The 14,221-nt window shown below is 39.4% G+C and overlaps 1 protein-coding gene across 3 annotated transcripts; it reads right to left on the bottom strand.

The window, feature by feature from the left end:
• Positions 1-997: 997 nt before the first annotated feature.
• On the bottom strand, positions 998-10,995 carry RBM7 (RNA binding motif protein 7). Of its 3 annotated transcripts, XM_027857521.1 has the most exons (5): positions 10,819-10,995; positions 9,315-9,477; positions 8,010-8,112; positions 3,547-3,646; positions 998-2,497 (listed from the first exon to the last, which is right to left on the bottom strand). In XM_027857521.1, exons 1-5 carry the CDS (start codon positions 10,912-10,914, stop codon positions 2,129-2,131), a joined length of 831 nt encoding a protein of 276 aa, XP_027713322.1. In that variant the 5' UTR covers positions 10,915-10,995; the 3' UTR covers positions 998-2,128. The 3 variants fall into 3 exon arrangements, with proteins under 3 accessions (XP_027713322.1, XP_027713324.1, XP_027713323.1); XM_027857523.1 differs by lacking the exons at positions 8,010-8,112; positions 9,315-9,477 and having other exon boundaries at positions 10,819-10,906; XM_027857522.1 differs by lacking the exons at positions 8,010-8,112; positions 10,819-10,995 and having other exon boundaries at positions 9,315-9,403.
• Between the last annotated feature and the right edge of the window lie 3,226 nt (positions 10,996-14,221).

Raw genomic sequence — 14,221 nt, 5'->3', positions numbered from 1 at the left:
CTGCACTACAGGCTCAAAATGAGACAATATGATGCAGCAGTCAAAAAAAGGTAGTCTTTGACCTCAAAGAGATTACACTTAATGGAGAAAGACAACATATAAAGGAAGCTAGAAAGTAGGAATATAGGGGGTAGAGACAGTTGCTGAGAACGGGCATGGAGGCCTGATTCCTGGCAAGATAAAGGTGATAACTCACCTATCAGAGCTTAAAGACCCAGGGGCTGAATCCAACATTGCATTGGGAAGTGGGCAGTTGATGAAGATGATGACCAGGAAGTGAAGTGGAGACTGGATGCAGGCCAAATAAGGCAAAAACTCACCTATCAGAGCCATCAGCTGGCGTAGTGGAAAGAGCACTGGACTTGGGAGTCAGGAAACCTGGGCTCAAATCCAGACACCAAAAATTATTAGCTGTACCATTAGCAAGTCTCTTAACTTCTGAGCCTATCATCTGTAAAGTGGGAATAATACCTATAGTTTTTATTTATATACATGTTTATATATTGTTTATGTGTGTATGTATTTCTACAGGTATGCATATACATATATGTGTATACTACATGTGGTCCAAATTTTTCCATTACACAGATGACAATAGCTGACATACTAAGTTTTACAAAGTGCTTTATATGATATGAAAATTTGGAAAAGTAAAATCACTTGCACTTAAACTCCTAGAGAGCAGAAATGATCTTTTAGTTAGTATACAGTGCTGGAATTATTGATTAAATAATAGCCAAGTTTAAAAAAGTATATGACATTTATTTCAGGGTATATCTAATAGACACTAAGTTAAAATTATTAACCTTAACTTTCAACTAACTGCTGTATGCAACTGAAATAAAGTGGCAGGCCTAATCTTTCATGTGCAATTTCTCGAATTCAGTGGCAAGATAACAAAACTTTTTCCTGGCAAAGGTCTTATAACAAGAAACAACATATGAAAGAAATGGCTCAGTTCTTGTGTAAACAAAAATAGTCCAAACTTTCGAAGAAATGTGATTTTACAAAAAGTTTATTTTTTTATGTAAATGGAAACAGTATAATTCTGACACCTAAAAACTGTTCATTAAACAAGATCTTAAAATCTGATGACTTTTAAGACTAAGTTCTCTCAAGTGCTTATCAAATAGACAAGCAAAGTACAGTTCCCATAACAAAAAACAAACAAAAACCACCCCTACATATCCACTGAGCACTTAAAAATGTTAAAAATGAAAAAGCACTGAAGTGACTCAGGCAGTGAAGGCAGGGCTGGGAGACTTTTCCTCACTCTCAAAAGTATATTTCAATAAAATGTATAACCACTTTATCTTATGCACTGATAAAACTTTCTGGGGGGGAAAAAGGGGGTATACGTGATTATCATTAGGGTCTTTTAAATGTTAAAAAAAATACCCTTGGAGAGATTTAATACTTCCTGAGTAATCTTTTAGTCATATCAAACATGATTTCATGAAAATTCTTAATTTTTAGAATAAATCTACTGATGTATATGTATGAACACACACTGTAATTCAATGCAGGTAAACTCAAAGAAACTTTACAGAACTCATTTAAGTTCTATCAAAAGTTAAACCAATATGATTTATCCCCAAATTTTACAAGGATATCTGCCTGAATACTATTTTCAGTAAAATGGATCATTGAAAAGTAATATTTTCCAGTTTAATAACAAAATACAGATAGCCATTTTGGACTATCAACTTTGATGTATATTCTACCACACACACACCAAAATAGGATTTACTACCAAGACAACTGTGTTACACTACAAAAAGTTACAAATAATTAAAATATTTTCTTTATAATACAACCAAACTTTACAATCCACCCCTTTTCCTAAACTTACTACAATGATTAGGAGTTGTGGCACTTTGTTTTCTGCAAAAAAACCTTTCCTCTTCATAAAACCCTGAGGTGAAAGGCTGTTAATATAATAAAACGGGAACCACCATTTTTTTCTCTCTCTGTATTATACTGCAGGTAAGTTAAAAATTTTTAAAAAGGAAATGTAACAACTTTCAGAGCTGTTTTCTACAGTTTTTCAAAGAAGTCATTTCCACATCAACGTAGCCAAAAGGGTCTAATCTGATCCCCCTTTTTTTTAAGTTCATCTCAATACTTATTAGTGCCGAGATGGGCGCCATTTTCCATCCCTACTGTTTTCTCTTCTGCTATCATAGTCATGGCTCCAACCATCATGGATCCTCTCTTCATAGTAGGAATCATCTCTATTTCCTCTATAATGATGGTCAGATCCATGATCCCCATAACGCTGCTCACGGCTATACAGCCTATCTGACTGGTAGGGATGTGAGTTCTGCCTGGTTTTTCTCTGTGACATTGGTGTATCCTGGCACCACTGTGAGCTTGAAGAAAGGTTAAATGAATGGCCATGCTGCTGCCCTGAGGGTGTAAAACTAGGCTGATCCAAGTGCTGAGGCACAAACTTCCCACTGAATGATCCCTGCTGCTGCCACAGAACGTTGTTCATCTGTGGGGACAAAAATTTTAAAGAAAAAAATTAAATAAAAAAAAGATATGATAAATAATTCATCACAACGGAATAACAAAGCCCATACAAAATATCTGCCAAAAGAGATTTTAGGTTATGATCCTAATTGAAATGGTCCATTTAATAAATGTTTAAGTGCCAATTATGTACATTAACAAAAATAAAAGGATGACTAAGAAAGAACCTGTCCAAAAGGAGCTTATAAAACCTCAAAGGGGAATTAAGACATGTATACAAATATATTACAACATAAAACTGAGCAGCCTAAGTATAACAAATAGGTACAGAACAAAAAGATTACTTCTCACTGAGGAAAGAAGTGTCACTGAACATCATATTTGTGTACATGTCCTGGATTGGGGACAGACTGTAAAGGAGACAATGCCAAGACAAGGAGCTGAAACTATAGACTACAGGTAAAGGCACTATAAACTATGGTTTAAGATAATGTCAATAATATGCAAGATGGATTGACTTTATCATCAGTTATGATACTACAGCAATATAGCAGGTGTAAGATAATGAAAGCCAAAACCAGAGGGTGGGAATGTAAAGGAAGGAATAGATACAAGAATTTTTTAGGAATTTTGAAGGGAAAAATTGACAGACTACGATAAATGGTTAGATATAGAAGGCAAGGTACATAAAAGAAGAAATGAGGAATCTAAGCTTTCAAACTGGGTGACAGAGAATGGTAATACTATTAAGAAAAATAGAAATGTAAGAAGTAAGTGGCACAGAAGCCTAAGTTGCTATGAGTTATAGTTAATTATGTTAACAAATGGAAAATAAATACAGTTCTGCTCTTCAATCCTAAATTATGTTTATATATATATGTACATGTATGTCTCTGTGTGTGTACTGATTTAACTAAATGTCATGAAATTTATGAAATAACTAAAAAAAGTTTTAACTCTCCAACTTGAGAAAACACATGAATACAATAATTCATGATACAACTTTTTGTGAACATTTAAACTACAACCAGTTTGTGGATTAACAAAATTCAGATTATAAAAACAGCTTACCACAGCCTGTCTTTGAAGATTATCTGGAGATGAGAAAGACCTCTGTAGCATTTGTGCAGAATTATATCCAGATGTCAAGTTATCCATATTCCTTTCGTATCTACTCAAAAAAAGAATTCATCATTTCATACAAAGGAGCAATATACACAGGACTTTGATTCTAGAAGCTCTAACCCATTATTTCCAAGCTTCCTCTATCAGGTGATCTGTGATCTCAATGGGATCTCCCACCAATGACACAGATTATAACTCATCCATTCCTCTTCATTTTGTGTGACTCCTATTTCTTTTCATAAAATGGGGAGACGTGTATTCACCCACCATGCTTCAGGCCTTCCAGATTTCTTGACAGTGTGTTTACAACTGCATATGGGCTGTCCAGTGGTTGTCCCTCTTGCTACATGCAGTGCATAACTTAAATATATAAATTATAATCAATTCAAGGGTTAGGGTGGGTTAACAATTTTAACAGCTGATGTCACCAAACATATCAACCAACTTTCTAAAACACCCTTCTGAAGTGCCCAATAAAAATCAGAGAAAATAACTAAACTAGTGAGTACTTACAAGTGGGGCACATGGGACCTCTGACCTGCCAACACCCCAATGTAGAGTGGAAACCATGAATGTTACACTCACCTGTCACCTCCAGCACGGAACTATCCCCACCCTCTGCTCCTCTGTTCAGTCTGAAACCCTATGGCTAACAAACTTCCATCATCTGCTACTTTCCTAATTGCCCACTGCCCAAAAGTAAACTATCTCCCTCCCCAATCCCCACCTCCCGTTATCTAATTCCCAAACTCCCCAATCGTCTCACCCATGGCCCAGTGCTGTTCAACTTACTCCTTTCACTGTGCCCTCTAGAATCCCTGATCCAGAATTAGCAAACCTCTTTTATGCTCTTCTGGAATTCAGAAACCTGGTTTCCTGCAGATGACACTACAACCCTATTCATCTTCTCTATACCTTCTCTCATATCACCTCTAGACACAGCTCTTTTGGGAATCTGAATATAACTCGGTTCCTGCTGCCACTTCTAGACTATCCATTTGCCATCATCATTCAGCAACCTCTCTTTCTCTGACATTCACCCTACCCAAATGTATCACCCAATTCAGGTCCTGGTGGTTGTTCTCTACAGAACTGTACAGGTCATTCTCCCTCCTTTCTTTAGGTTTAGTACCTGTCTCACAAAATCTTCCTCTCTGTGCCAATTTTTGCTTTTAAACTAAAGGAATTTGACATACATGTTAATGTTCACTCAAACACCCTAACCTTCTAGTTCCTCAATCTCTTCAGCTCCTCCCTTCCACCTTGTTCTTACTATCAGACCTGGAAGTGTTTCACTTCATTTTAAAAAACTCTGAAATTCCTTTCTGATCACAACTTTCTGCCTTCCTATCTCTCCCTATGCTTTTTTACCCCTTTTGAACGTATACTGTGTCTTCACCAGGCTCTCTAATCCCTATGCCCCTCCATACTTTCTTAGGCCATCACTCCTGATGACTTCATTTTACTCACTTTGAAATACAGACCCTACAGTTAACCAATTCAACTTTCTTGCCCCCTCTTGTCTAATCATCGCTCATACCCAGCCAACCCCAAACCTGAATTATTCCTGACACCCACCTCCTACCCTCCTACTCAGGAGCTGCCAAAGGGAGCTTAAGAAAGGAAGTCAAGCAACCAAACTTACCAGATCCACTACAAATTTATATCACTTAATTTCAACTGGGCCTTCACTGCAGCAAGGCAATACTTTTAATCCTCACTAACTGAATCTCTATCATGTTCTTCTTAGAGACTATTCTGTCTCTTCAGCAAGGACTAGTAAAGATGGCATTGGACTCGGATGGAAGCTAAATCCCTCCTCAGACACTTACTAGCTGTGACCCTGTGACTTAACTGTTCTGTGACTCAATTTCCCCACCTATAAAATAAGGGTGGAGGTGGTGTGGTTTGGACTAGACACTTTCTCAGGTCCCTTCCAACTCTAAATTCAGTCTCCTCTTCTTCCCCCAAATCTCTCCGTACTGGACTTTGCCTTGTGCTCTAGTAGGCAGCTAGGTAGCATAGTGGATAAAGCAATGGACGTGGAGTCAGGAAGCCATTGGTTCAGATTCCACTTCACTTACTAGCTGTATGACACTGGACAAGTCACTTGAGCTCTGTTTTTTTCAGTTTCCTCATCTATAAAATGAAGATAATAACAGCACCTACCTCCCCAGGTTGTCGTAAGGATAAAAATGAGATATCTATAATGCTTATAGTGCTATATGTACAATGCTAGATCATTATCATTGTTATTATTAAGAATGGAGGGCATAGGCCATGCACTTACCATTCCCTACATCCCCAAATCCCTAGACCTGACCCCCCCCAAGTTCTTATATTTTATTATGAACTTAAACACAAAAAATAGTATTTCCATAAACAATACAAAATATTCTATTCAAAACTGTGAATCTCCATTTTGTACCACCTGCTTCCTTAAAAGTCCATCATTCCACATAATACTTTCAAAACAGTCCTTCTGTTACTTCCTATGTACTTTTAGAAATGTTTCAATAGCCCTTCTTTACCATTACAAATGCTACTCCCCCTCAATCTCCCAACCCCTACAATAAAATCCAAGAAAGAAAAAAAAAACCCTTATAACAAATAAGCACAGTCAAGCAAAACAAATAAGCATAAGCCAGCAAACCAATGATCTCTTAATTGCAAAATCTGAAGGCTTTTTCTCGATCCTTATACTTTACCTCTCTGCAGCATTTAACACTGCTGACCCTCTCCTCTTCTGGATATTCTCTCTTCTCTGGGTTTTTTTTGACACTGTTCTCCCTTGGTTTTCCTCCTGTCTCACCACTTCTTTTCCACCTCCTTTGCTAGATTATCTTCCATCTCACACCTCTAAAGTTCTGTCGTGGGCCCTTTTCTTTCTCTTCACCCTCTCAACTGGTGTCCTATCATCTCTATGCAGATAATTCCCAGATCTATACCTCAAGGCTTGGGCTCCCTATTGAGCTTCACTCTCACATCGCCAAATGTCTATTGGATATCTATAGGCACCTCAAACTCATCATGAATCACCATCTTTTTCCCCAAGCCTATCCCTCTTCCAAACTTCCCTATTTCTAGTAGGGAAAAACGTTATTCTTCTAGTCCTAAGTTTTTTAGATATTTTTAACTTTTTGTAACATTACTTGATGTGAGGAATATAATTTGAGTTACTTGAAAAACTTTGTAACTTAAAAATAAATACCTAATTTGGTTTTATTATAGAATTAACCCAGCATCACAACTTCAGCATTATTCTTTATTCCTAACTCCACACATGCAATCTGCTGCCAAAATCTTGCCAATTCTATCCCCAACCCTTCTGTCTATTCACAAGACCACCACTGTAGTTCAGATTCTTATCATCTCTTCTTGCATGGACCATTGCAATAGCCTATTTGGTCTCCCTACCTCAAATCTCTCCCTTCTCCAATTCACCCTCCACAGTTATCAAAGTGATTTTCCTCAAGTGTTGTTCTGAGCATGCCACTCACCTCTATGATAAATCCTAGTGGTTTCCTACAGCCTCTAAAATAAATTGTAAACTTCTTTGTTTGGAAGAAATCATAACCTGGCACCAACCTGCATATCCTTAATACACCTTTCTCTGCTTCATGCAGGAGCCAAACCACCTTTTTGTTGTTCCTCCTACATAACTCTCTCTTCTCTGGGCATGTGTGCTAATCACTTCCTGAATTTCTGGGCTGCCTCCATTCATCCTCTCATGATCTGTACTTCTTAAAACTTATTTTCATCCATATTCAGTGTAAGTCCCACCCTTCTACATGAAGCATTTTCTGGTGTACCCCTAATTTCTAAGGTCTTCCCTCCCAAAGTTCCCTCATATATTTATGTAAGCTTCTCAGAGACTTTCCCTTTCTTCATATCCCCAGCATCTATTACATAGTAGGTAGAGAATAAATGCTGGTTGACTGATAATTGTTGTAGTGTGATAGTACACATATTGTTTTGCAAACCTTAAGAAACTTTAAGGTGTTACTAGAACTTCAATCTTTATTATATTTAAGCTTCAGTATAATACAATTTAATATAAAACTTAATTTGGCATTAAATATTTGATTCATATCATAGATGTCACCCAAGGATATTTAATTCCTTAAATACCAAATAGACCTAATTATAAGAGTCTCACAGTATGGATTCCAAGAATAATATTCTAATAAGCCCAATATTCCCTAAGTTAAACCAATTTATCATTTATTCAACAGACATTTACCTTCTATGTATAAGAAACTATGCTAGGTAGTGAGAAAGATACTAAGATGAGTAAGACCTAGTTACCACTACTACAATCTAATGTTAATCGTTTTTGGGGGGAGGGGAGGAGGACCAAAACAAAAAACAGAAAACCAATTTTATTAACCAGAACTGGTAGTTCTTACCTGCTAGAAGCTGAAGTAGACTGTGGTATGCTAGATGGACTTGCATTCCCAAGATTATGCTGGGAATATGATGAACTAACCTCCTGAGAAGCATGACTACTTCCTGAAGAAAACATATTTGAAATTTGGTTTTTTTTTTCCAAGGTCATCCAACTTCAAAAAGTTAAGTTTGGTATAACCTTAATATCTCAGAAACTAGAAATAATTTGCATTTCAATATTCTACTCTACTGTTTCATCAGAGTAAGAAATAGATTAACAAAACAAAATGTTACACATAACACTAATACCCAGTGGGTAAAGATGCAATCAAACTGCAATATTCCAATTGCCAAAGCAGACATAAGAGCAATTAGCTAAAAGTTCTTCCTTACTAGCTCCAGCAATTATAATTTGTAAAAATAAATTGTGGAAAGAAATAAAGCCCAGAAAGAGTAATTTCCTGAAGATGATTCTTTCCCTTCAAAGAAAAGACATGCAACCACTTAAAGTTAAGAGAACTTAAATAAAAATCTAGATTTCTTAATAAAAGAGGTACTCATGTTTTCCTACACCAGCTGGTAGAAAAAGTAGCATGCAAAATACCAACATGAAATTTGGGTGACCTATATGAACAAATTACAAAGAAAAATGAACAATATGAAAAAGCAGTTCCAAGAGAATACATTTAAAGCTTCCCATCGACTCAAGAATAAAAGGAAAAGAGCACACAAATTAATTTAGATATCGTCACTGTCTTCACTGAAGCCCTAAGACTAATGTCTCATCATGGATTAGAAATGAATATAAAAACTTTGCCAGGAGTTTGTTCCCTCATCCAAAAAATGAGAGTTAGACTAGATGCTCTCTGATGTCCCTTCCAGTTCTAAGACCTCAATGAGAGCTATAAAATGGAAAGGGTTCAAATACAGGCAGGGAACATCTTATGTCTGGATTGGAGGAATTCTACATGCCTACGTAATCTAAACTAGATTTGCAGAAGAAGCTCATAATCACAGGATGGCCACTAAAGACAAGATTAAGGTCTGGAAGGACTACTCATAGAAATATCAGTCAAGGGTTGACTATTAAAGTCTTTTTGACACTTCTTTGTTCATTTGCTTTCCTACCAAAGGGAAATTCTTATCTTTAAGAACATTATTAAAGAAAAGGAATAAATTGAGTTTTTAGTATTACAGATAATATTAATCATCTGTGTTGTCACTGTCCCTCATTACTTAGGAATTCTAAATTTCACTACTGTAAAGATGAGATGAAATTTGTTTTATTCTGCCTAAAAATAAATTCTATAAAATTTAACAGATACCTGATCTGAACTGAATTTTGATGGGCCTTCCAAAAAGTTTTATTCCATTAAGTAGATTCATTCCATAAGGAACAGATTCTTCATGTTTGAAATTCACAAATGCAAACTGCTTTGGTTTACCATCTTTATCCTTTGGAATTTTAACTTTTATTACAGGACCTGCCTGCAAATAAAAAAATATAATAAAATAAAATAAAGTTAAAGTTAAATGAAGCAACTTCTGAAAAATGTTTCTGTTGTAAAGAACAAAAATAAAGTAAATTTTAAAAATGGAAGAAAATGCTTACGTAACCATTTCTATCCATATAAAAAATATATAGCACATGCATTTCAACTGCGGGGAGAACTCATGATTATTACTACAAAGAAAGCTAATTCATTTGGAGGGGCTCACACAGAAAACCCATCAATGCATTATAGCTTACTCCACTTAGTGTTGCTAGTGGAAAGTACAGTTTGCCTCTAGAGGGGTTTAAATATCCAGTACCTCAAAGCAGTGTTGTGGAAGAAATACTGGATTCGTAGTCAGAGGACCTGGATTTGAATTCCAGCTCAGCTGCTTACTACCTGTGTGACTTAACCTCTTACGTCACTTAACCTCTCAGGGCCTGTTTCCTCATCTGTAAAAATGAAGGTATTGGACTCTAGATACCTCTAGTATGCGTTCTTTAAGTTAATGATCCTTGGAATGCAAAACATGATAATAAGTTTCCAGAGGAGGCAATAAGTGATGTGATTTCAAAATAAAATTTCTACGCTTGTACCTCATAGTCCAAACTTTTATTAACCGGCATAGGTTGTAACTTCCCATTATCGGAAAAGGATTTTGGCTAGCTGTAACAAAACCTGCATCTATGTAGCCACCTTAAAACGGTTACAAAGCACCTTCCTCACAACCATTCATATTATTATCCCCATTTTTCGGATGAGGAAACTAAGGTTAGGAGAACTGCCTGCAATTACAGGGCTTAATAAGCACTCGAGTTAAAATTCAATCCTAGGCCTCCCAGGACTTCATGTCCAGTGCTCTCTTCCCCACTCCACCACACGCCCCTTGGGAGGTGCAAGCAAACCAAGTGAGAAGTGAAGCAGCTACCGAACGAAGAAACTTTTAAAAAGTCCAATCTTATTGGTTAACAGGTGGTCAAAGACCAAAAACCCCGGAGGGTCATGACCGACAGGCGTGGGTCTTTTCCGCCGGGATCAAAGTTCGAGGTCCCTCTAGCTCCTTAAAACAGCGGCTCTATGCCATCCCCCCTACCCCTAGCACAATTCCCGAGAACTTCACTCTTTAGGACGCTGCTCCCACCCTTTAGAAATCAAAGGCAAGACTTCTTTCTGGCTCAAGGCCAAGACACCCCGACCCTCCCCACCTCGGGTCAAAAGGCCCCCAGTACGCACGCGCGAAGGCGGCGCCAGCCAAGACCGTAGGGCTGAGGCCTTCGCGGGCGAGGGGCGGGGAAAGCGAAAGAGCAGGGTAAGGGGGCTGATCCCAGCCCCTTACCTGGTGGAAAAGCTCGAAGAGCAGCTCCTCCGTCACTTTAATGTCGAGGTTGCCCACAAACAGAGTCCGATCCGCTTCGGCAGTAGCGGCGCCCATCTCCGCATCCGCAGGCCCCACTGCTAGGACAGAATCGCCGTCGCCGGGTGGACTGCGCACGCCCGGAAAGTTGTTCCTCCGGCTTTCCCCCTCCCGCTCCGACAAAGACCACGCCCCCTGTCGCGGACACACATCGACGTACGTCAGGATGCGAGTGCGCATGCTCCCTACTCGAACCTTTCCCTTAACGGGAGATTCTCGAGGAACAATCACTTTTAACCATGGCAACGTGGTCGGTTACCAAGGCCTAGCGAAGCTGCCTGGAGCCGAGAGCCGGCGGGCGGTCGAGGGGGCGACGCAACGTGACCAAGCCCCTTCCCGGGTAACACCGTAATTACAAGATGGCCCTGCTCTTGCAGTTACAACCCCACAGCGACCGAGGCGAAGGATGTGTGGCCAGCAGTCAGTTCCACAGAGCCCCGGGACGAGGCGTGCGGCCTTCGGGGCTGGTGTCCAGGGATAACGTCCCCAGGCCCAGGCCCAAGAGGAATTCCCCCAAGGTCGGCTCGCAGCGAGCTCCACGGGGGCGTCGCACCGTCGGCCGGGAGGGCAGCCCGGTGACCGAGGGCAGCCGAGCCTTTCCCTTTCTTTGTAAATCGAGGGGAGCTCCGGCAAAGGTGCCCGCCCAGCTCCTCAGGTTCACACCTTACCCGCCCCGGTGGCCCAAGCGTGAAGCTGCCGCCGCCGCCGACCCTGCAGCTGCCGGAAGTGTGCTGCCAGTGCTGCTGCCGCTGCCCGCGCGCTGCCCCCTGTGCCCGCTGTCCGCTTCCCATGGCGCCCAGTGACTGGGCTGTGAACAAGGCCTCCTCAGAAAGCTTTCTTGGTGCGATGACTGCTTTGTTCTTGGGAGGATGCTTGGCCGGCTGCAAGAGAAATGCACATGAGCCCTCAGAAGGCTTAAAATTAGATTTTAGAGCCCCTACAGGTGGTGTCCACCCGGTAACAGCAATAGCTTAGCTTAATACGGCGCGCTCAGATTTGCAAAATTCATTACATTTAGGGAAGTTTAGCAGTTTGGTTCGTTTGATCAATCGATCAACAAGAATTTATTTAAAATTTAGTGCTAAATCAAATCAAGTACATACTGATCGATGGTCAATTGCTGTGCTTCGCCTTGATAAGGAGATTCTTCACAGGCAGTGCCAGGAGAAAGCAAGCTCTCGAGGGTCCTACCGAGCAGGAAAGCCTTCAAACCCGCCTTGTCAGTGGACTTCCGGAAGTCTTTACTCATTTGCTTGCCAGTTGTTTTGTTTCAGCCACTAAGTGTAGGAGAGTTGGTGAAGGGTCCACCCAGGTCAGCAAAATCACAAATCCTTGAAGTACCTGGGTAATTCACATCAAGTATGTTTTGAGTGTTTTGAAGAAGTATAGACAGTGTGGTTCATTGAAAGGAGCGATGTGTCTGTGTTCAAATCCTAACTCTGCCACTTTTTGTCTTGGGCAAGTCACTTACATTTTCGGTACCTTAGTCTCCTCATCTGTAAATTGACACGATTGACTTAATTAGGTTGATGACTTTTAAAATTCCTTCTAGCTCTGAGATACTAACAGTATAAAGAAGGGAACAGGAAGAGAGAAATGGGATGAAAACCAAGACAAGAGTGAAGAAGGGAAGCAGAGTGGGAAAGAAAATGTTAAGTGAAAAGATTGTGGCAACCCATGATAGAATCCAGTGTTGCTTTTTTTTTTCTCCCATTCATCCGCAACCAAGACTCAACTTCCTAGTTGTCTAGATTGAGAAAATAAATGGCAAAGCGAAAAGAAAAAGTGCTAAAACATTTAAGTTTTCCCCTTAGAAGGCATTTGCTCTCCACATAGGCAGGACAGGACACATAAATAACACTACTTCTTCTCCTGCTTTATTTTTCTCCCTTTTTCTCTTTCATTCAGACAGCTTAGTTTTCAAAAGAATATCTTCTGGATATTAGGAGTGCCTGTGGCCACATAGGATTGTAGGGCTTAGGTTGAATTCATCTCTCCATAGATGTAATGCAAAACATTCAGAATTCCATGAGACAAAACATTATTTAAAATATTATTTGAAAAGCAAAAATAGCAAGGAACCAACACTGAAAATAGTGCCAAATGACTTTGTAATGATTAGAGTGCCATGACCATAGTATGTCGTAGTTTCAGTAAAGCATGTAGACAAAATCTCTTTGTACCCTATTTTTAGGTTATTTTCTTATAGACAAGATGGAAAAATGTGGACCCGATTATTGTACAATTAAGTGATTTTGTAGCATTTTTTAAAACTACATATTGTTATTGATTGATGTCAGCATGGAAGGAGGTCTTAACATATTACTGTACAGTGTCATGTTTTGTTTAAGATTTGCATCAAACTTGGAGGAAAACATAAAATGTTTAGGATCATCATGTTGCAAAGGGACCTAAGAGGTAATCTACTTCAGCCTCCCACCCAACTCAGGATATGGAAGCCTGTATACAGACCTCCTCTAATTCATGTACTGATGGTAGCCATCCATCAGACTTCCAGTAAGAGAACCCACTATCTCGATAAGGAGCCCAATCAATTATTAAGACAGTTGTATTTGTTAGGAAATTCTTCGTATTGAACTGAATCTATCTCCGTGTCATTTCTGTTACTTAACCCATTAATCCTATTTTTGTCCTCTGAAGGATTGGCAATAAGTTTCATTCCTCTTTAACATGAATACTTTTCTGATTATTGAAGACAGTTATTCTCTCCATACATACATCAAGTTTTCTCTTCCAGGTTAAATATCCCCAATTCATTCAACTTTTCCTCACATGATATGGTTTTCATCTTTACCATTTTAGGAATTCTCTGAAGGGATTCCAGTTTGTTGACATCTCTAAAATGAGGTTCCCAGAAGAACAAAATGTTCTAGATATAATTTAACTAGTACAGACTGCAGTAGGAATATTACCCCTCCTCTTCTGGATGCTCTGTTTCTATTATTCTCTTACAGGCTGGGCCTACAGTCAGGAAGACTAATCTCGAGTTCAAATCCTGCTTCAGATACGTATTAGCTGTGTGACCCTGGGCATCATTTAACCCTCCTTGCCTCATATTTCTCATCTATAAAATGAGCTGGAAAAGGAAATGGCAAACTACTCCATTATCTTTGCCAAGAAAACCCCATGTGGGGTCATGAAGAGTCAGGTGGTGAAAAGACACAACAGCTATCCTTCCCTACCCCCTGCAGGATTCGTAGCTTTAAAATAATCTCAAATCCCACCTATGAGAGACTTGACTGGTCTACCCCTTCCCCTAGCTATTTTCCTTTCATATTACCTTCGATTACTATATATGCCTACT

Source organism: Vombatus ursinus, unplaced genomic scaffold (genome assembly GCF_900497805.2).
Source record: "Vombatus ursinus unplaced genomic scaffold, bare-nosed wombat genome assembly UNPS02012156.1, whole genome shotgun sequence".
Taxonomy (NCBI): Eukaryota; Metazoa; Chordata; class Mammalia; order Diprotodontia; family Vombatidae; genus Vombatus; species Vombatus ursinus.
Note: the sequence above shows the minus strand (reverse complement) of the source record. Positions and strands in the feature narration are given on the sequence as shown.